Consider the following 23,622-nt stretch of genomic DNA (forward strand, 5'->3'; position numbering starts at 1 on the left):
GTGACAATGGTGTTAGTTGGGAATATACAATACATTTCATATACACCTATCTACCGACCTTTCTATCAGCAATATCATTTTATACATACGCACAGATCTAGTTTAAAAATTTCAGATTTGTTGAATTTGGCCAATAATTTGAAAAAATGTTGTCCGTAATGCAAGTAAAAAGACTTGAGTAGTTAAAATATGGCTACGTCATGCTCGTCTAACAGTTATGGTACAGAAATATTTCCAGCCCAAATAGAACACGACAAAGAAAATCCATTTTGTCAAGCTTTTTTGATAGTGAAAGTGATTCAGACGTTACGAAAGATAAATTTCTGAACACATTACAAGTATGTTAAGAATACTTTTAAGAGAAACGTTACCAAGGCACAAATATAACACACAACACACTTGGACATCTGCATGCTATGGTAACAGTGCTCCAATTGAAATGTAGATATGAACTGTACTTAAAACAATCAAGGTATAAAACTATGTTTTTGTGGAATATTATGCTTACACTGAATTAGAAAAGAACTGTTACGTGAACACTGTAAAGTACGAGCACACCTGTAAATGAGTTACATCTCTCACCAGTACGATTTTTAAATACAGGACCTACCCTTACATCATTTTCGTAAAACGGGTTTCAAGGATAGAAACAAAACAATGAAGTGTCTTGTAACCAATTCTTAAAACAGTTTGAGCAGAAACCTTAACATTTGTGACAAGCGTATTTGTTGGTCGCAGTGCCACAGAGTAATCTGAATGGTCTACACTAGTAAAAACACCAAGATACCAAGTAACTCCAGGACACTCAGAGACAGCCTCAAAGGATTTTGTCCACTCGGGACAGGTTTTGCTTTGCAGTGGTCTTTATTTTCACCTACGCACGAGGCATAGGCCATCACGTGAGCTATATAATTCTGCTCCTGGACTCCGTGGAAAAGATGTGCCATTGGCCCCGTAGCATAGACAGCCACATCCTCCGCTCCATGGGTTTCCCATTTCATCGGCACGGCGCTCTGTTGTATGTAGTCAATGTCGTCTGCAACAAAAACATCGACACCTGAATGAGGATTTAGCGATATATAAGCACTTGGTATTGTATCCAATCAATTAGTGAACAGTTTTAGCCATTACATCGGAAGAAATCTGCTGTCAATTTGATTTATTTATTTGATCGGTGTTTTACGCCGTACTCAAGAAACCTGGCAGAGCCCGGGGGAAACCCACGACCACCCACAGGTTCTGGCAGACCTTCCCACTTACGGCCAAATCTGCTGTCAAAGAGACACAGCTATAATGTTCTGGATCTGGACAGACTTGACACTGGACACACATTATGCGTGGTGACTACTGAAAGCATAACTTTAACACAGATACGCAGAGTTCACTGTAAATTGCATAACAGTCAATTAGAAGCGGTAGCGGACTTGGACACTGCCACAACACGTCTGTGTTGTATCTAGTGATAAACTGAACTCAGATACAGAAAGCATTCATTATTAATACTGCTATAGTTGGTAGTAATAAACAGGTGACGATGATACGTTTCTTCAAAATTTTATTCCGTATGCCCTGCATGGGCTATAGTTTCCTCTCCTATAGTCTATTCAGTACCAAAGGAAACGCAATTTCGAAAGAATTGAATGTCATTATAGTTCATGCGTGTTGGTGACCGTACTAAACATTTACACAACGCGCATGCAAGTTATACTGAGAAGACTTTTCACGATGAAGGGTATCTCCTTTGACGGAATTTGGGCCACTGACGGCTCTTTTAATGTACGTATATTTGAAAAGCCACTTTTGTGCTCTCAAATTGACAGTTTCGTCGAATAAATAAGTGATTAAAGGAAAACTCATATTTTTTGATTTCATTTTGAAAACTGGGCAAGGTGGAGTGGCTTTTCATCTGCTGTTCTGTATATTTGACTATACACATGTACGTTATTCTTGTTTGTATATTGTTTTTTTGTGTTTTGTTGCTAATCTAAGAATCAGGCTGTGCCTAGCTAAGTACATTAACCTCGCGGGTCTTCCTCACGGATCTTTTACGTCGAGCTCATGAATAATCCTTTTGTAGGCCTATCGTTGCCTCCAGGTTAAAAAGTAAAGCTAACTTGAAACACAAACATACCTCACCACGTACCAAACACACCTCACCACGTACAAAACACACCTCACTAAGTACTAAACACACCTCACCACGTACCAAACACACCTCACCACGTACAAAAAAAAATCGCTTGATTTAAGGCCGCATCAAGCGACCTTACAGGGCAAAGGTCAGAGATCTGCACTGAAACCGTCTTGGTTTCTTAGTCAACGAATGCCTGGGATTTTCATGTCACAAATTATTCTATTAGATATTGAAACATAGAATTTAAAGAACTGGCATTACTGGATATTATTTAAAACTCCCCCACCCTCCCGTCTTCCACGCTGCACCTGCCAGATCAGTAAACCTGTCCCACACTTACGTATGTCGACTCCAGTCAGGTTCTCCCTGGGGTGGGTTGCATTGTGGCCGGGCCCATTGCCGTAGAGAAGGGTAGTAGCAGGTTTGTTATCACTTGGAGGTTCGTCAGGCTGATTCCCGAAGTAATCGGTTAGTCCTTTAAAGGTGAAGTCAGTTCATGTACACATTTACTTTGTTCCATATGTGTTCAATTTCATGCTTAATAAGGACAATTTCACTTTTCTTCACCAACGAACGTTACTCACCAATGCAACATACTGAACTGTCATTCTCTTAATGACAGCATATATCGGCACTCATACATGAAATTCTGTCGTTTCAGATCAGGTTATAGGAGCGGACTAAATGACCAGGGCGGAAACCTTCGGCCACCACTGAACACAGAGAGTATTTCTGATGGCATACTAACAATGCAAATAGCTGTATCAGTGGCTCCTGTGAACTCTCTGTTATATTTTGTCAGTGGGAATGAATGAGTATATGAGTTTTCTTAATGTCATATTAGTCAAATTTCAGCCATAGGGTAGTATGAATCTAGATTCCTGACAAATACTTTTTATTTATAGGTCTTTGGCCTAACTGATCTGCTACCAACATTTCTTCACTGGAATTTGGTTTAAACAGGTACTAAAGAACTTTTCACCTATGCATGAAGGAAACCACAACAGCCGAAGTAAATCATTGCCCTTCGCCTGGGACCTCACAAACTTTCCGACTATAAGCCGCGGCATAACGATCGAGAAATGGATTCGAACCTGCGATTTCATTGGCCTATCGGTTGCGATGAGATCTACCCTTTAGCTGACTGACCAATCAACTTAAGAGTATGATAAACTCACCTAATATGTCATTGCCACGTGATGGGTATCCACCAATCACAAACACGTGAGAGTGATCGGCCGTGACGACGATGAGGGTGTCTTTCTCATTGGTCATATTAAACGCGGTCTCCACAGTTGTGTCAAACGCCACCACTTCGTGAAGTGCTCGCTTCCCCTTGCTGTCATGGTGGGCGTGGTCGATTCTCCCACCTAATGATAGAGAATTGTCGCATAAGTTCAATCACTGTTTCTACTGGTGCGAAAAAAATTTTTCATTTCTAACTGCTCTTTAACGTTATACTAACACAACGTTTCGCTTTATGCGTTGTATTAAGCTAACGACCGTTAGCAAACTGACATGTGCCACATTGGCGGAAGGATAGTTGCCTCCACTGAACTTCATATCAGGTAACACGTGAGAGAATGGTCAATGGAAAACCAGGGAAATAGGCAAATCCTGGAAATTTCTTTTGGCCTTCATAATAAATGTAGCACAATTGTGATATTTCATACCGAGCATTCAACAAATAATCTGGAAGGTACGATCTCACCAGTTATTCATTTATCTGATTAGTGTTATACGTCCTACTCAGTGATATTTCACTTACACAACGGCAGCTACTATTATGCTAGGAAGAAACCGGACATAGCCCGGAGAAAACTCACGAACGTCCGCGGGTATACCTCACCGATAAGATCATTGGCATATAACAGACACTATTCACTGTGTATGGCAGGACTGTTTGTTTTACACACATTCTTGTACAAAGTATTTATTTACTTTGTTAACGCCATACTCAAGAATTTCCACTTATACGTTGGCGCTTAGTATTATGGCCGAAGAGAACCGGGGTACCCGGGGAAAACCAATGACCTTTGGTGAGTTTAATAACGAACTTCCCACGTGTGACGTGCTGACATGCGCACCATATTCGTGGAAGACAAATAATCTTCAACGAGTGCTACACTGCGCAAACGGCCACTTAAGCGTCGTCGACCGGTTAATGTCACCAAAGTCCCACAAACAGCGAGGGGTCACGTTTCTACAAAGGGTCCAAGGTCGGGTTCGAACCAGCACCTTGTGTGTCCTAGAGAACATTTAACCACGAGACCAACTCCCGCCTCGAAAGCAAGATGCCTATAAAATCTTCATATGTATGCTGGTGGTTATCTGTACCACCGGGGTTTCAAGAATCAGTGCCACAGGAATATACACCGTAGTGTAAAAAATTTATTTTCGCCAACCAAATAAAATTTTCTCGTACCTGTACTATTTGTAGTGTTAATGCGACTCTAAAGCTTAAAAGTTATGATGCTATCCCTTTTTTTATTTATTTAATATTTGATTTGTGCTTTACGCCGTCCTCAGGACTATTTCACTTATACATCGGCGGCCAGCAGGTTTGAGGAAACTGGACAGACCCTGAGGGAACACGTTTTATAAAGGAACTTTATTACCGACTTTGAGCGGTAACACAGACGATGCTTTTACTGAAAGGTGATTATATGAGCTATTCTAAAATATCTAAACAATTCTAATGGATATGAGATGATCGAATTCAGTGAGAAAACCTCCCCCCAGGCTTTCTAGGATACACATTTCCAGTTCCACTTTTCATTTTGCATTTTCCTGATATAACTTCATTATATATATTGATTTATTTATTTGGTGTTTTACGCCCTACTCAAGAATATTTCACTTATACGACGTATAAGCATTATGGTAGGTGGAAACCAGGCAGAGCCCGGGGGAAACCCACGACCGTACGTGGAAAGGTCTGTCAGTATCCTGCGGATGGTCGTGGGTTTCCCCACGAGAGGAAGCCAGCATGAGCTGGGAGAGGAAGCCAGCATGAGCTGGACTTGAACTCGGGCTAATCAACTGAGCCACTGCGGCCCCTATTTATAATGATATTTACGATACTAATAACGATTAGGTACACCCGTTGAACACATTTCCAAATGGTTTCCTCGTCAGTAAGAGTTTGGCGGCGGCAACATGTGCAGTACATTGCCTGTTAAACTGGTTGTTCATATACCATAGTGCCGATCGAGAAGTAGGAGTAGTCCACACGAACGTTTCTGAGATAGGCCTGTAAATGTCTTTGTTTTGTTCTGACATTAAGCAGACTACAGGTAAGAGCTACAAGGCTCAATGACCTTTCAAAGGAGAGCCAAATTATACAGTCCCAAGCACGTTGTAATCAAAACAGTTGCACCAAGATTGCACGGAAAACAGCAACAAGGTGAAATATCCAACGCTTCGTTAAGACTGCACCATGTTGCTGCATACGACACCAAGAGCTGAGGTCATAGTCTAAATACTGCCCACATGTTACAAAACAGTTATATTGTCACTTTGCACGCTTTTACCTTCAACTAGCAAAAAATAGCCTTTAGTGTTTTTCCGTAGGACTTTGATAGCCAGTTCTGTCATTTCCGCTAAAGAAGGTTGCCCGGAGTCACTCTTGTCTCTCTCGAGCTCATAAGGCATGTGACTCGTTGCAAATAACCCTAAAAAAGGAAGAAACCATTTAAATTATCAGTGCGCAGTTTCACAAACATGTCGTACATGTACGATAATCGCAAATACAGGACAATGGTACGGTAATAGTGACGTAAAAACAATCGTACGACAATGCGGATGGTCGTGGGTTTCCCCCGGGCTCTGCCCGGTTTCCTCCATCCATAATGCTGCAATAAGTGAAATATGCATAAGTACGGCGTAAAAACACCAACCAAATAAATAAATAAATATCGTACGACACATGTACGATTAAAATGCCGTACTCCTCTTTGTGAAAGAGGGCTCAAGGGCGGAGATCGGTAGTCCTTGAGCAAATGAGCGATACACGTGCGTTCCATGACAACGTTATGTCTTTACTGGTAGTCGCTGGAAGTTGTGCGCATCCTAATTCTACGTGGACGTCGTGCAACAGTTTCAGATCCCGATAAATGCGCCCGACACTTCGGTATTAAAGTGCTAATCCAGCAAATTTAGATGCAAATTTAGATCTCTTTAAAGAAAGAGAGTGAGATTTATGGTTCTCAACGTGAACAGGTTAAAAACTTGATTTTGTCTAATTTCCTCTATAATTTCCGTAGGTACTTGTGAATGACGTACAGGTAGCATGTAGACATCTGTCATCGTTAGGTTTATTATAAGCAGTGGAAACAATGTAAATTTTGTGCTGAAAAAAACGACCGTTTGCAGTAAATTTTTCAACGTTAAGACCAATTCTTGGGAAATGTGTTACCTACGATGGTTATCCGTCAAAAACCATATAATTAAAGACATACAGCATGGAGAGCAAGGCCAGAGCAAACGACGACAGTGTGGTAGCTGGCAAAAAGTCATACGTAACCGGTGAAATATTACAACTTGTCAATTTACCTCAGTGAGGGTTTTATTCTAACTGTTCATGTAAATGCATAAATAGTAGCAATTTACACGTCCTCTAGAAACATGGCGTAAGCAGAATTGCGTAAAAAATTGCAGTGATGTTAACTGCAATTCATTACACGTTACTGGTCTATAATTACTCAAAATGCTGTGTTGTCGTTACATTTAACATACAATAATACAAGGCCCATGCAAGCCTCAGAAAAAGAGGATATTATTCATAGATATTGCCCTAGTGAAGAAATCCAACTACAAAAAACATTGCCCACCTATATGATGAGAATGACCATAAAATTGACTTGACACTAAAGAGTTATGCGACGGTTGGCCTATACAACCCTATGTATGGCCTGAAAGACTATAGATATTTTTTTTATTAATATATACTTCTCACTAAGCTATTGCAGTATGTTTGAAAACGAAATGTAGGCTGACGAAATCTAAGCATGAACCGGTAGCTGTCTTTTTGCGCTGATTTAACTTGATCTTACTCACTGCTATATTAGCACGCAATCATTAAGTAAGCAAATGAAATAAACACATAAAAATGCGTCCATCAACGCGGAAAATAATACAGCTTCAGGCTTAGCATTAGGAGACTGTCCAGTAAAATAAGCACACGCGCACAAAATTTGCATCGGAATTTCCTTGTACCCAGCGTGCCTAAATAACTGATTTAACGAGAAATGGGCACGTGATGAGCACATGCTGAGCATGTACCGATCATGTGCTGAGGAGCAGACAACTTGCACCACTACCTCGCCATGTCCTCTTGTCTTTATTCTTTACTAGCGTGTTTTTTACTTTGTACAAATATTTGCAATAAATCTTAGCGGCTAACGGTATTGTTCTCTTCTACGTAAGCTGAAAACAAAGGAGACATTGCTGAATATACACACCTAATAAATACTGGACGTTTTGAATGTCTGTATTCAATACATCTGTTTTGTTGTAGAGCACTTTATGGTTAAGACTGCGGTTTTCTTTGTCTTGAATCCATTCCTGTAAAGAAACCATGAAGGGAGTCTGATATTAGCCATGACAAGTATATTAAAGAACTGATTCACCAGTGCTACAGTAACTCACCGATCATACATTTAACATGAACAGGTATTAAACCGTAAATAACATAAATACAAAATTGATATGAAAGAATTCATTTGAAAATGACAAACTAAACACAAAAATAGATAATAATACCATTTCATAGAGAGAAACTGCTTCGTGAGCAGAACAAAACATGTACCAGGTTAATGATTTCTATCACATGCATATGACAAACACATCTCAATCCTTTACCTAACGGCAAAATATACCTATCAACACAACATTACAGCCGGCCATAAGTGGGAAGGTCTGACAGGAACATCCGGATGGCTGTGGGTTTCCTCCCACCATAATCCTGGCCGTATAAGTGAAATATTCTTGAGTACGGCGTTAAACACCAATCAAATAAATAAATAAACAACATTACAACATGTGTACCAACAGAATATTTACGTGTTTGTTTGTATTCTTTAAACCCGACAAGCAATGTATGCGAAGCAACAAATCCACACTATAAAAACAAATGTCTCATAACTTAAATTATCTCGCTTTCCTCTTTAACACTCAACCTTGTTCCGCTTGATTTCCCCTCGCTCATCTTGTTCTGATGTACCATCATTACCTCATCCTGTTCAGCTCTCCTCTCACTACCCCACCTTATTCAGATGTACCCTCAGTACCCCCACTCTATTCACCTCTCCCCTCACTACCACCCCCCACCTTATTCAGCTGTAATCTCATTAATTCACCTTATTCAGATGTAACCTCATTACCCCACCTTATTCAGATGTACCCTCACTACCTCATCCTGTTCAGCTCTCCCATCATTACCCCCTTATTCAGATGTACCTTCACTACCCCCCTAATTTAAATGTACCCTCACTACCCCCTTATTCAGATGTACCCTCATTACCTCATCCTGTTCAGCTCTCCCTCACGCCCCTCTTATTCAGATGTACCCTCACTACCCCCTTATTCAGATGTACCCTCACTACCCCCTTATTCAGATGTACCCTCATTACTCCCCTTATTCAGATGTACCCTCACTACCCCCTTATTCAGATGTACCCTCATTACTCCCCTTATTCAGATGTACCCTCACTACCCCACCTTATTCAGTTTTACCCCACCCTAATCAACTCTCCCCTCACTACCCCACCCTGTTCAGTTGTACCCTCACTACACCACCTCATTCAGTTTTAACCTCACTACCCCACCCTAATCAACTCTCCCCTCACTACCCCACCCTGTTCAGATGTACCCTCACTAATCCACCTTATTCAGCTGTACTCTCACGTTGATGATCAGCTTCCTCCTCCTTTCCCAAACTACCTCACGTTGATCAGCTTTCTCTAAAGTTCCCAAATTACTGCACGTTGATCAGATCCTTCTGGTTTCTCCTTAGTAACCCACTTCTTTTCTGGCTTTCCCCTTACTAATTCACCTTGATCTTATCTATCTGGCTTTCCTCTTACTAACCCACCTTGATCATATTCACCTGGTTTTCCCCTTATTACTACACATTGATCATTACCTCTTTGCCTTCCCTTTACCTTTATTAGATTCCTTCCGTCCCTTCTATTCTTATCCTGGTCATTCGTCCCCGTTACTGGATCCGGTTCCGTCAGTGGGATGAACGTTCGCCTTCCACCTCCGAGTATAACCTGAGAAAAAGAGTTTGTAATGTTTATCAAATGTTACCAAAACAAAAACGTTTATCAGATGTTAACAAAACGGAAATTCGGATTTCTCGTGTAAGCTGAAGACACAGAAGAAAAACACAAATATGTTTTGAAAATAACCTGTACAGTTACTTAAGATCATATTCCAGAGTGAAAGAAACCTGATCTTTCATTTTGTATTACAGGAACAAAACAACATTTTTGCTTGAACAGATTCAATCATATACCTTGATCTAAATCGTTTATTTAATTCGCATGCTGCATAAATTTTATTTAAGACACGAGATATAATCTTAACAGGAAAATACATCTGGTTGGGCAAACTCAGGCCAGCTTGCCGGGTTTACATCTATCATAGGTACCTGCATGGGTTCTAGATACACTCTAATACTTATGTGGTAAATTCAGCAAGTGAGATATTAGAATAGATCATGTTATGGACAACATAGTAGTAATAACAGCATATTTTGTTAGAATAAGCCTGTCACGTATACCAAAATACTTTGTAACAATAATCTACTCAGTCTTCACACAGAAAACATAGTACTTTGTCAGTATAAAAAATTGGTTTTTGGAGATTGTTTATTGCCATGACTAAGGCCATGTTTTACGAGGCCTATATTGACCTCAAAAACAATGTATGTTCACCGTGTACAACCAAATTGTCCACCTATCACGTATTCGTTGTTTCGAGTAACAATACATCGTTCACGAACTCTCTCTGATCCTTGGGATGTGCGTGGACAATATTTAAACCAATATATACACGTAATACTTTAGACGATAATACATTCAACACTAGCAAGTTTATATATCCAAATGTCTCAGATCGAGTAAACAAGTGGGGTGTGATTTAACATGTTTTGTGCAATGATGTTAAATTTTATTACCCCAAACTCTCATAACTGTTCTCATAACTGTTCGAACCAAACCATTTCACGGTGGTATCTGAACAACACAGTACGGCACGTATGCTTGGGTGAGTAAGCGAGCGCTTGGGGTTTAACGCCGTACTTAACAATTTTTCAGTCATAAGGAGTCTTTAGAGTGTATGTAATGTGCCTCCTTGTTACAGGACGGATTTCCACCGCTCTTTTATCTGGTGCTGCTTAACTGAGACGACTTACCAAAGTCAAGTAAGCCGCCCCGCCAGAGGCCTTATACTGACACGGGTCAAACAGTCGTTGCACTCTCACTTCAATGCTGAACGCCAAGTTCACGTGCGCTTATAATTCAAAGTACAATGAGTTTAGAGTAATAAACTTGTCTCCACAGAACATAGTTCTAATATAAGGCTTTGATAATCGGGGGTAATAAGTAAACAGATCTCCATGTACCAATATTTAATGGTGGTGTAGGCCTATATAAAGCATATTGGGAAAGGTGAGGTACATGAAAGACGCTTTCAGAGCCTTTTTCATCGTGCCCCAGTCTACACAAAGCAAAACCCAAATAGCCGGTTTGCGCCTCTTGGAGTCGACTGATAGTAAAATGATACCACTTAAGGTAGCCACCCGACCGGACCAAAATGCTTGCCATCTGATATACAAACATTTTGTGAGTGCTACCGCACATGTTGATAGATGGCACCCATATCAAGATCACCTGAATCAGTCTGCATAGGCCTGAAGGTATCATTTTCACTAGGTAACAGACTTAATCATCTTAAGCTTCTGTCTTGCTCAAGCTGATCAGTGTGTAACGCCGTGCTCTAAAATATTTCACTTATACGACAGCGGCCAGCATTATGGTGGGTAGAGCCCGGGTAAACCCACGACCATCCGCAGGTTGCTTTAAGATCCTCCCACTTACGGCCGGACTGCAACAAAGTCTTGAGTATGCTATTAATCACCAATCAAATAAAAATATATTATTCAGTAATCACCTGGGCACATTCTAAAACTTGATAATATTTGTTATTGTCAGTGAATACCTGTATATCTTTGTTATCTGATATCAGCTGATCGGTGATATCCTTACACCCTCCCTGCACACCGTCCATGTCCGCATCTCCCTCCCAGTCTCTCTCCGAGCTGTGGGCGTAGGAAGCCGCCGGGGTGGCGTGGGACAGTCGGGTATTGGTCACAATACCCACTGATTTGCCTGAAATTTAAAAATGTTATACTTAGTTTGGGTTCTTAATAGGTGTTTATAACGCAGTTTCTCTTATGCAACATAGTTTGGTTTGGAAACCGTAGGGCTGGGAAGGAAACCACTGCAGGTAAATGAATGAATGTATGCATGTATGTATTATTTTATGTACAATGTATGCGAGCGTGTGTGTGTGTGTGTGTGTGTGTGTGTGCGTGTGTGTGCGTGTGTGTGGTGTGTATGTGCGGGTGTGTGTATGCATGTATGTATGTATATGTATATATGTATGTATGTATGTATGTATGTATGTATATATGCGGGAAGGTTCGTGTGTGCGTGCGGGTGTGTGGCTGGTCCATCGGTGTAAAAAGGGATGGTAGTTTACTAAAGGGCTGGATGGGTGCATGGTTTTCCTGGTTGGGTACAACTGATAATTGAATACATACAGTAAGCAGACATATGAGTTTCTCAAAAACGCCTGTCCTAAAGGCACGTTCCAGTTTATTAAATATCCAACCTTCCTTGAGCGACCATTTCAGTATGGAGTCCACTTCTTTCCCCTTCTGTTGGGCGCAGTTCGTTCTGCTGGCCCTGTAATCCACACCGACCGTTCCTGCATTAGCCTTTATTCCGCACAGGAAGGCGGTGGCCGTCCCAGCAGAGTCCGACGTCTGACGATCCACATTGTATGTCTACAACGATTACTGTTTATTTATTTATTTATTTATTTATTTATTTAGCTGGTGTTAAACACAGATGTTTTCTTTTTCAACTATACGACAGTTGTCATATAATTACGGGTGGATGAAACTGAAGTATTCAAAGTAAATAATGCCTGACAAGTACCTGACAACTCCCTGCTTTCAGGTCGCAGCCTGAACAGAAAGATCTGGACTTAGGCCTGCAGCTTCATTTGATCACGGTTAAAATGTGAGCCATTTTGACAAGTTCCTATATGAAAAAAAGCCATTCTGACAAATTCCTGTCTTACAACAAGCCATTCTGGCAAGTTCCCACAAGTTCTGACAAGGCCAGATACTGAAAGGAATCGCCAACTTAATTTCTTCACTAATGAAAAAAAGACAACATAAAATAAAGCTATTCTCAATAAGCAACTACCGGAACGGTTTACAAATTACCTTCACTTTTTACATTTACAAAAGACTTTTCTTGAACAGAATTATTAATAAATGTATTTAAATACTTTAATTTTGAGTTCAGCCTGTTAGTGATAGTAAAAATATATGATAGTCGACAAATGGTCGCACGTAATCGGCGAAACTCGGCCTCAATTTACATAATGCTGGCCACCGTCGTATAAGTAAAATATTCCTCAGTACCGCGTAAAACACCATTCAAATAAATAAACAAAATAAGTCAATTTACAAAATGCACTTTACAAGAATTTCCCGATGATAGATATGGTCAGTGTGACATCACCGACGCCCACAATATGGGAAGGGTCCATAAATACCATGTGATAATTTCAACATTTAAATACATTTAGTTTTCTGTTTCTAAAACGACTTTTTATTCGTACATGTTGATAGATGGCACTGATATCAAGGTCACTCGAATCAATCTGCACTGGCGTGTGTGCATCATAATCAATCAGTAAGAAACATTTGTAAACTTATTCTACTTAAGCCTTTTTCCCGCCCAAGTTGATTAGCCTGTAGAAATGAGATGCAACAGTTTGCATTCAGCTCTCACTGAACTCATCACCGACCTTTATCAGAGCACTGTGGGGAAACTTGTCGAAGGTTAAGTCTTCCTCCTCACCGGACATGCCCTTCAACTGCCCCTTGAGAATCCGCCCAGCGGTCACTGACGGCAGGCCCATTCCGTCACCCAGGAAAAATATGACGTTCTTAGCCACGTTCGTATTGGCACGCATATTTACAGCGGCTTTTAACCGTCTTTGTGCCCCTTCATTCCAGTACTGGGCATCTGAAAGTGAAATGTCAAAACAACTGATTTGACTGAATTACATTATTTTGTCAGTGCTTAACTAGATAATCATAAATGCCTTAATCAGACGTTCATGCTTGCTTTAAACTAATGTTAATGCTTGATTTAATCAAATGTTCATACTTGCTTTAACCATATGTTCAAGTTTACTTTAAGCTAATGTTCATGCTTACTTTAACTAAGTGCTCATCCTTGCTTTATCCAAATGTTTATGCTTGCCTTAACCAAATGTTTATTTTTACTTTAGCCAAATGTTCATGCTTGCCTTAACAAAATGTTCATCCATGTTTTAGCCAAATGTTCATGCTTGCTTTAACCAAATGTTCATCCATGTTTTAGCCAAATGTTCATGCTTGCTTTAACCAAATGTTTATCCTTGCTTGCTTTAACAAAATGTTTATGCTTGCTTTAAGCAAGGAGCCATCCATGATTTAGTCAAATGTTCATGCACACCGTGTTTGTTCCAAACGGTAAAATAACTTATTCTCAAATATGACTGAAGAAAACGCGTAATTTTCCAAAAGTGCACTACACTTCAGAGTATAATAGTTCAGATAAAAATTCAGGAGGTTTAGCATGCAAATTAACAGCCTGTGGCCCTCTTGAAAATGACGTAATTTTGGCCACTTTCACAGATTTAGATAAAACACTGATGTGTACCGGTTGGTATATTCCTTGTCTAGCACAGATAGTTTTCAACTAACGACCAAGACCTGTCAAAATTGTTTTATTTATTTACCACGAGAGCTTCGTTTATGTATTATAAGTAGATGAATTCCTCATCCACGAAGTAAGTTTAACCCATCGCAGCTTACTCATACACGACAAGGAAACTCTCCATTGAAGGAAAGGTATTTATTTTCCATTTCTGTTGCACTTTTCTGTCAAGTCGCCAAACTGGTTGCCCTGTGGTCCACACTGATACGTTAGCGTGTGGTATAACACGGGGTCGGAGGCACAAAGTGTCAGTGTAAACTCAATCCGGTGTTAATCTAGACCCTATATAAGAAACAACTTATCCATGAAAGAAACGATTTGCTATAGTAGGTCAGTAACTATTCTTGACATTTTGAATTGATATTTATTCAGTAAAGCACCATAAATGACCGAGTACTTCAAAAGTCTGCAGGTCAGCTTGTATAACATGAAACTAAATTTTGCTATTAGCTACATTCAACTAGTCACAGTCATACCCTCTTCAACGGAAGGAGCAATTTTTTCCATGAAGCTCTGAATGACTACCCCTAAAGGGTTACACTATATTTTATACATGCACATGTACACAGTACATAGATATTGCCTGACTATTTATTCCCCACGTACGGAATATTTCGCTTATACAACGGCACCACATTTATGGATGAAAGAAACCAAACTCCAGGAGTAAATCAGAGTCCAAATGGGGAACGGGTGATGCGGAGATGGTAGAAGAGGGGTAGAGAGTAGTTTGGTATAAACAGGGGCGGAGAAGACGTCAGGAACTGGAAGATGGAGATCGGAATGGTTGTAAGAGGGATGGGAAGGAGGTCGGGGTGGTTGCAAGAGGGATAGGAAGGAGTTCGGGCTGGTTGTAAGAGGGATGGGAAGGAGGTCAGAGTGGTTACAAGAGGGATAGAGAGGTCAGGCTGGTTGTAAGATGGATAGGAAGAAGTCCGGGTGGTTGTAAGAGGGTTGGGAAGGAGGTCAGGGGAGTTGTAAGAGGAATGGGAAGGAGGTTGGGGTGGGTGTAAGGGGGATGGGAATGAGGTCAGGGTGGTTGTGATGGGAAGTTCTGGGTGGGTGTAACAGGGATGGGGAGGAGGTAGGGGTGGTCGTAAGTTTGATAGGGAGAAGGTCGCGAAGGTGGTCATGGTGGTTGTAAGACGGATGGGGAGGAGGTCAGGGTGGTTGTAAGATGGAATGGAAGAAGGTCGGGGTGGTTATAAGATGGAATGGAAGAAGATCGGGGTGGTTGTAAGAGGGATGTGAAGGAGGTCAGGTTGTAAGTGCGATGGGATGGAGTTCGGCCTGGTTGTAAGAGAATAGGAAAGAAGGTCGGGGTGGCTGTAAGGGGTATGGGAAGAAAGTTGGGGTGGTTGTAAGAGGTATGGGAAGAAAGTTGGGGTGGTTATAAAAAGAATGGAAAGGATATCACGGGGTTGTAAGATGGATGGGAAGGAGGTCAGGGTGGTTGTAAGATGGATGGGGAGGAGGTCGGGGTGGTTGTAAGTGCGATGGGATGGAGTTCGGCCTGGTTGTAAGAGGATAGGAAAGAAGGTCGGGGTGGCTGTAAGAGGTATGGGAAGAAAGTTGGGGTGGCTGTAAGAGGTATGGGAAGAAAGTTGGGGTGGTTGTAAGAGGTATGGGAAGAAAGCTGGGGTGGTTGTAAAAAGGATGGAAAGGAGGTCAGGGGTTTGTAAGAGGTATGTGAAGGAGGTTGGGGTGGGTGTAAGGGGGATGGGAATGAGGTCAGGGTGGTTGTGATGGGAAGTTCTGGGTGGGTGTAACAGGGATGGGGAGGAGGTAGGGGTGGTCGTAAGTTTGATAGGGAGAAGGTCGCGAAGGTGGTCATGGTGGTTGTAAGACGGATGGGGAGGAGGTCAGGGTGGTTGTAAGAAGGTCGGGGTGGTTGGGAGAGGGGTGAGCAGGAGTTCGGCCTGGTTGTACGAGGAATGGGGAGGAGGTCGGGGGGTTGTAAGAGGGATAGAGAGGAGGTTGGGGTGGTTGTAAGATGGATAGGAAGAAGGTCGGGGTGGTTTTAAAAGGTATGGGAAGGAGGTCAGGGGGATGTAAGAAGAATAGGAGGGAGTTTGGGGTGGTTGTAAGAGGAGTTGGAAATAGGTCGGTGTGGCACAAAGAGGATAGGAGGTCTGTAGGAGGTGGACAGCGGAGGTGTGCAGATTGGATTTCCAGGAGGAGGTGAGTAAAGGCGGAAAGGAGACTACGGTTTTCATCTACATTTGACAGTGTACAAACGCATGTGAGTGAGCAACTCTGTCCCCTCTTACAATCAGCCATTCACTATGACAACGTCAGATGAAAGAATACTCAACTCATGCTTGACAACTCGTTTAAAGACTCTAGAAAAGATAAAGTAAATTCTATTACCTTCCTAAAGCCCTTTAAATACAAACTATGATCTATTCTTCGTGACCTGAGGAAAATTCGCTCAACTGCGTTCATGTCTCACGTGTATATATATACAAGAGCTATTTGACCTATATAACCGCTCAGATCTATTTCTGTGCGAATATGTGCAGTATCATGCTAGACACTGTAAAAATACTCCCTAAACCCGGCGTGAGTTAATTAATCTCCATAAACGGAAGAATATGCACACCGCAAGTAGTCACTATTGCAGTGTGGCCTAGAGAGCCGGGGAGAGGGGGGGGGGGGGGGGTTGGATTATGTCGGCCCTTGCACCCGGACCAGTGAAGGAAGGGGTGTATAAATAAATATAAATCACATTTTAAAAAAGACACAACACGTATTAATGAAATGCCCGTCGGACTTTCTTGGTATTTATCAGAATCGACTGTTACAACATTTTGTTTAGATATATAATCACACTGCTATTTCAATGGTCACAGATATTTTAATAACGATAAAAGCGTTACTGAAATTTGTTATCTGAAAGTTTTGTGATTTGGATCATTGTGCGATGTAACCCAACATAGATCTCAGTAAAAATCATGTATATGCCTACATCTTGAAGGCTCCCTAAACTTTTATATGTCAAAATTGATCCACCAACATAACTTAGTACATTGCCCGCTTTATGTCATTGCATGTTCTCAGCATAACAATACAACAAGCAAACAAATATTTTACGAACAGATCCAAGAATGCATGTTGTCTAGCACAAAGCACATTAGGATATCTAGTTTAGTCTGTATCATGCCGAATAAAATTTTTTGCTTTTTTTTTGACTGAAGAAAATGTGATGAAGAATTCAAATAAATGGATAAATTCTACCATATACTCTTTGCTATACCCACACATTCAGATATCGGTAGAATTGGCAGAAAAGCGGTTAAGCCTTTTAAAAGCGCTGTTCACCCACGTAATAATTTCTAGTATTTATTTATTTATTTGATTGGTGTTTTACGCCGTACTCAGGAATATTTCACTTATACGACGGCGGCCAGCATTATGGTGGGAGGAAAGCGGGCAGAGCCCGGGGAAAACCCACGACCATCCACAGGTTCCTGTCAGACCTTCCCACTTACGATAATTCCTAATAAATGCAATTATTTCGATCGCAAATGGCGATAAGTCACGTTATAGAAAACTGCTTATTCTGTAAAACCGCAAAATTACTGGAAATATAAGCCTGATTATGTATTGTCATACAGACAACTAAAAACTATGCGTAAAAATAATTTCACTTATTTTTTCACATTTTTTAAAGAGTGTATGAAGGCATTTAGATATTTAAAAACTCTGGTGGGCTCTATGAGCCATATTGATGGTATCTAGAAACTCTGAGGTCACATCACCTTTTTTCCAGATGTTCACCATAAGGAAAGAATTTTTAAGAACATTATTTCCGTAATATTTTACTCTTGGGTAAAAAGGGTTTTTCAAAGATTCAGTGTCGTGATTGAAAAATGTTCCTGTAACGTCATAGTTCATAACCTTTGATGATATGGTCCATAAAGCCCACCTCAGAATTCGCATAAGTGAAATATTCTTCAGTATGGCGTAAAACACCAATGACATAAATAAATATTAAGATATTAATACTTTATTATTTAATCTGGTCTTGCAGTGGAACTGTAGGCTTGGTGCCCACTTACTGTTTTAATCCACCGCAACGCTGCATATCAGGACCAGTCATGTACGTTATTGTTAGAATTGTATGTCTGTAAACCTTGTTAAAACTTGTTTGTTACTATGCTGTATGTTTTTGTATAAAAATGTACTGTCACTTGTCAAGTAAACCCAGAGCCCCGGAACCACCGACTCTACGATACAATTGTGCCATAGCTGAAGTTACACCAGCTAGTGTGAATCTGATTACAATTTGTGACCGGCATCACAATACATTGCCTGCGTTCATACATATCGGGTTAAGGGACATAATATAGTGTTTTTCAAAACAATAAACACACAAAATATCTGTTTAAAGTATAAAGACATTTGCCTTGTTGTTATGGACACGACATAGGCAGAACGAGTACAGCCTTGCACCAATAATAGTTACTTTGCGAAGCATTACTCATGCTTTTGACAGGTGTCTCCCTGTATTAATGTACACCCTCCCAAGTGTGTCGCGTACATAATCTTCATTAGATGAATGATACGATACAGTTGATGTTGTCGGTTTGCTTGGTTGCCAAAACACACATATCCTCATTTCATGGATCACCTGCGATTCTGATAGCAAATGGCCTATCAGTTTGCCTCTGTTTGGGTTTTGTTCTGTTTATGAAAAGCCTAAAGAAAAGCAACCTATACACACATGTAATTTATTACATGTACTCAAAATATTGTATTGTCAGTTAAATACTGACAATATACAGTGTATGTGAAGTTGTACATTGGTATTCTAAGGTAGTCAGAGGGCAAGTGTCCTCTGGTTAAGTCTTTTATTACATTTTTATCCAAGTAACATACTGACTAACTTCATAAGATCTTTAATCTCCCACGCGCTTTACCCGGCATTAGATTTTTATGTTACATTCTGTACATGATTATTAACGATTTGAAATTGTAATCCATTTGTAAACAGACCCACCTTTTGGATTTGCTGCTGAAAGTTTTAAATCAAGGCTTTACTTTCAAACGCCTTCACTGAAACTTTCTTAAATTTCGTCAAACATGCCAGCCATTATCAAATATCAAATAATCTTAGTGTGGAAGATCTAAGGTGCTGTGCTTTCTAAGTGTGTATCTAATTTCGCTAAACCCGGGGCTAGGGGCTGCATAAACAGCGCAGTTTTGATACCACCTCTTTCTATATATTCATTTATTTATTTATTTGAATGATGATGTACGCCGTACAATATTTCACTTATATGACGGCGGCCAGCATTATGGTGGCGGAAACCGGGCAGAACCCGGGGGAACCCACGACCATCGGCAGGTTGCTGTCTATATATGAACAGTTACAATAAAAACATGATGTGGAACGTGAGGAGAAGCTTGTGTTCTGCTTGGGCTATGGCAGTCAGGATGAAAAGGGTCAGAACGTGTGGAACGCGACAATAAAGGTAGTGGCCTGTCGGAGCTATGGGTGTAAGAAAGACATGGGTCAGAAAGTGTGGGACGTGACGAGAATGTTGTGGGCAGCTGGAGCAATGGGTGTGAGGAAGGCATGGATCAGAAGGTGTGGAACGTGAGGAAAGGCATGGATCAGAAGGTGTGGAACGTGAGGAGAAGGTTGTGGCCTGCCAGAGTAATGAGTGTGAGAAAGGCATGGGTCAGAAGGTGTTTAACATGACGAGAAGTGGCCTGCTGGAGCTATGGTTGTGAGAAAGGCAGGGGTCTGAAGGTGTGGAACTTGACGAGAAGGTAGTTGCCTGTCCGGTGTAAGGAAGGCATGGGTCAGAAAGTGTGGAACGTGACGAGCAGTTTATGGACTGTTGGAGCAATGAGTGTGGAGGAGGCAAGGGTCAGAAGGTGAGGAACGTGAGGAGAGGGCTGTGGCCTGTTGGAGCTATGGGTGTGAGGAAGGCAAGGGTCGGAAGGTGTGGAACGTGAGGAGAGGGTTGTGAACTCGCGGAGAAATACCGAACAGGATAGTTAACAGGTAAAACGGAGAAGTAGCACCTATGGTCATGATACAGAAGACGGACAGTTTGGAGCATCAGTTAAAAGCTATTCTTAAGCGACTGTTTACGACATCTTTGGAAGATGGTTTAATGTAGATTAGCTGATTAAGCCAATGAAATGCTGGTTCACCGTGGGAGTATTTTTGATTATTTACTAGATGCGGTTCGGTTGTGATTTGATCACTCTTATTTATCTACCAGTGCTAGGACTTGCATTGATTTAGAGGCAAAGGAAAAACTACCGATTAGTATGGTTAAGATGAAAGACACTCTGTCCATGAAAATATCTTTTATGATTTTTTTCTTTTTTCCGCCTAGTAATATGCATTTGAAAATTTAGATTCTATGGTGGCCTCTTCTACCCATCTTTGAACCAGTGATCTCACAGTTTTTGTCCCTCACACGCACTCAGACTGCTCGATTTCATCACTCAAAATACAGTATAGATCTATGACTGCATTCGCCGAATGTACTGACGAACTATTTTAAGCCAAAAATATGGACGTCACGCCATTGATACCCACTGGGTCACTACAGACCACTGAAAAATCTCGTCTTAAAACCGTTTCACTTGGTTGGGAAAATTTTTTTAAAAATCGAACTATATTTATGGCCAGTATTTAATGAACTGTAATCCGATATATTCTTGATTTTAGTGCTTTTTTTGCCTTTAAGATTAATTCTTGGCATCATCCAACAAAATAAAATAAAGATTGTGTTATTTGCCTTGATTCACATATGATCAGAGCATATTTGTTTGTGTCATTCTTCCAGTTGAATAGAACAATGAATTCTTCGGTCAAATTGGAGATATCAAATCTTTTTGATTGGTCAAATTTTTGACACCTTATCTTTAAAAATAGACCCGTTTGTGACAAGCTAACAAGGGATATTCGTTCAACAGGAGCGTTTGGCATAGCTATTACGAATTACTGCATATTTTTGTGTTAGGTTAAAATTCGATCTCTGTGTGAAAATATCAAGTGTTAGTGAAATGAGATAAGACAACAAAGGGTCAGTGGATGCCCAGCAGTACTTGAGGTACACAGTCAACTCAGTGTGCTAACATTTTCTTACTTAACTTACTGAATCGCATCCCACGGAGGTAAGGTTAGTGTCACCTTTGGTACCTAAGCATTGTTGAAGTACAGAAAGAGTCAACAAAAGAAGTACATACATCTTTCAAAGCCTGCGTTACAAAATACTATAACAATTTGTAAACAGTGTGGCGTAATGACTGATAAGACAGTCAGAGGTATATGAATCGTATGTCAAACTGCTGTCCACATTTCAACATACATGGGAATAAATTGTGGCATTTCTTCACGTTAGTTCTCGTCATTCACTGGCGAGACATAAAAAAGGATTGTGTAGTGGACAAAGGCAGTATATAGGGGTCAAGATACGCATGTAAAGAATCCCAGAGGCCAAGTTGTACTCTTGTACCAATCAAATGCTGATATGAATACTTAATGTGGGAACACGAATATTTCTACTGTCCTCTCTCCGTAACCCGGAAAGGAGAGTACAAAGGTGAATACGTACTACGATAAACTACATTATAAAACATGCCAGGTTGCAGTTAAAACCAGAATAAAGAGGTGGCTTATATAAATATCGGCACCATTCACAGACAGACATATATGCCATATTATAAGTAAGTGTAATGTTAAGTTTGTTGTGAACTGGCCGTCGTTATGCTGGATAAATTCTACGTCTTACATGAGAAGTCGAGAAGGCCCCCCGGGTTTAACGCATTCAGCTATTTCGTCGTGCTTACCGCAAATGGCTCCTTCATAGCGATTTACGCAAATGGCTCCTTTATAGTGTTTCACGCAAATGGTTCCTTCATAGTGCTTAACGCAAATAGCTCATTCATAGTGCTTAACGCAAATGGTCCCTTCATAGTGCTTAACGTAAAATAGCTCCTTCATAGTACTTAACTCAAATGGCTCTTTCATAGTGTTTAACGCAAATGGCCCCTTAATAGTGATAACGCAAAGGGCTCCTTCGTAGTATTTAACGCAAATGGCCCCTTAATAGTGATAACGTAAAGGGCTCCTTCGTAGTACTTAACGCAAATGGCTCCTTCATAGTGCTTAACGTAAATTGCTCCTTCATAGTGCTAACGCAAAGGACTCCTTCGTAGTACTTAACGCAAAGGGCTCCTTCACAGTGCTTAACTCAATTGGCTCCTTTACAGTACTTAACGCCAATAGGCATAGCGCTTGACGCAAATGGCTCCTTCAGGGCGCTTAGCGCAAATGGCTCCTTCATAGTGCTTCACGTAAATGATTCCTTCATAGTGCTTCACGGAAAAGTCTCCTTCATAGTGCATGTTGAGAAATCAAAAGTATCTCTCCATGTGCCAAACGCAGACTGACCCGAGATTCAGCATAAGATTGCACCAGTCACTATGGCCAACAAAATAAAACATGAAGCAGACACTTGCTCGCAATAAATTATGATATAGTATGAAAAGTACTGGACAACCTTTGCTCACCTTGTATATTTTGTCTTCACGGCGTTGAACACCGGATAAATGAACAAATACCTCAATTACAGATAAGACTGAACTTATATGCGACACCACTGGGCAGCCATAAATCACAAACATCAAACGGAGACCATAACTCATATGAAAGCGTATGACTATCATATCTTCTATAATCGACTATACTCTATAACACTCTGGGAGTTAGGAAAAAATCTATTTTGTTATTCAAACCCGACGATTCCAATGTTATTTTTATACATATGCTCTTGTGCACAGGTACTGCAAACTGATTATTCAAACTAACAGCATGGAGAGCAAAAACCAGATCAACGACGACGGTGTGATAGCTGGCAAATGATCACATGTAACCGGTGAAATACCGCCTCTTGTCAACTTACCTCAATTAAGGTGCTTAAGCAGTGGCAATAGAGACACTCACTGACATTACATGAGGTAGGACATACATCAAGCATGCATTACTGCCGTGAGTCGGGGAGATTTTGTTACAAATATCTTACCAAAAGATATTAAGGTTTGAAGGAAGCAATAGACTGACGAAGGCAAATGGATTTGATAGTCTTTACAGTTTATTAAGGCCAATTAAGATCTTTGTTAGAAATGTCCTGCCAGGGGATATTAAGGTTTGAAAGAAGCGAAATAGAGATCAAGCTGGCGATATCCAACATCATCTACCTTGATTTACTGAGCTATGTTAACTCATCAAGCCCTGAACTTTCCTTTATAAATATGCATAATCCATGGTCCAATCAGATTCCATCTTAGTTGTTGACACTGACAGGAGCTCAAAACAATATGGGGCGTGGCCGTAGTGAGAAGTATGTGGTGTATGGAATAAATTTATTTCATACTAAAGGTGGACGT

The 23,622-nt window shown here is 40.7% G+C and overlaps 1 protein-coding gene across 1 annotated transcript in view; it reads right to left on the reverse strand.

Annotated features, from left to right (window-relative positions):
* Positions 1-446: 446 nt before the first annotated feature.
* LOC135465388 (alkaline phosphatase-like) overlaps positions 447-23,622 on the reverse strand; it is a 28,152-nt gene continuing 4,976 nt past the window's right edge. Inside the window, exons 2-10 of the mRNA XM_064742611.1 lie at positions 13,247-13,467; positions 12,035-12,209; positions 11,360-11,529; positions 9,298-9,408; positions 7,597-7,699; positions 5,668-5,808; positions 3,313-3,504; positions 2,475-2,609; positions 447-1,036 (exon numbers count right to left, since the gene is read on the reverse strand). Of these exons, the coding sequence (XP_064598681.1) occupies positions 762-1,036; positions 2,475-2,609; positions 3,313-3,504; positions 5,668-5,808; positions 7,597-7,699; positions 9,298-9,408; positions 11,360-11,529; positions 12,035-12,209; positions 13,247-13,467 (1,523 nt within the window). The 3' untranslated portion in view covers positions 447-761. The remainder of the gene's footprint in view (positions 1,037-2,474; positions 2,610-3,312; positions 3,505-5,667; positions 5,809-7,596; positions 7,700-9,297; positions 9,409-11,359; positions 11,530-12,034; positions 12,210-13,246; positions 13,468-23,622) is intronic.

Source organism: Liolophura sinensis, chromosome 5 (genome assembly GCF_032854445.1).
Source record: "Liolophura sinensis isolate JHLJ2023 chromosome 5, CUHK_Ljap_v2, whole genome shotgun sequence".
Taxonomy (NCBI): Eukaryota; Metazoa; Mollusca; class Polyplacophora; order Chitonida; family Chitonidae; genus Liolophura; species Liolophura sinensis.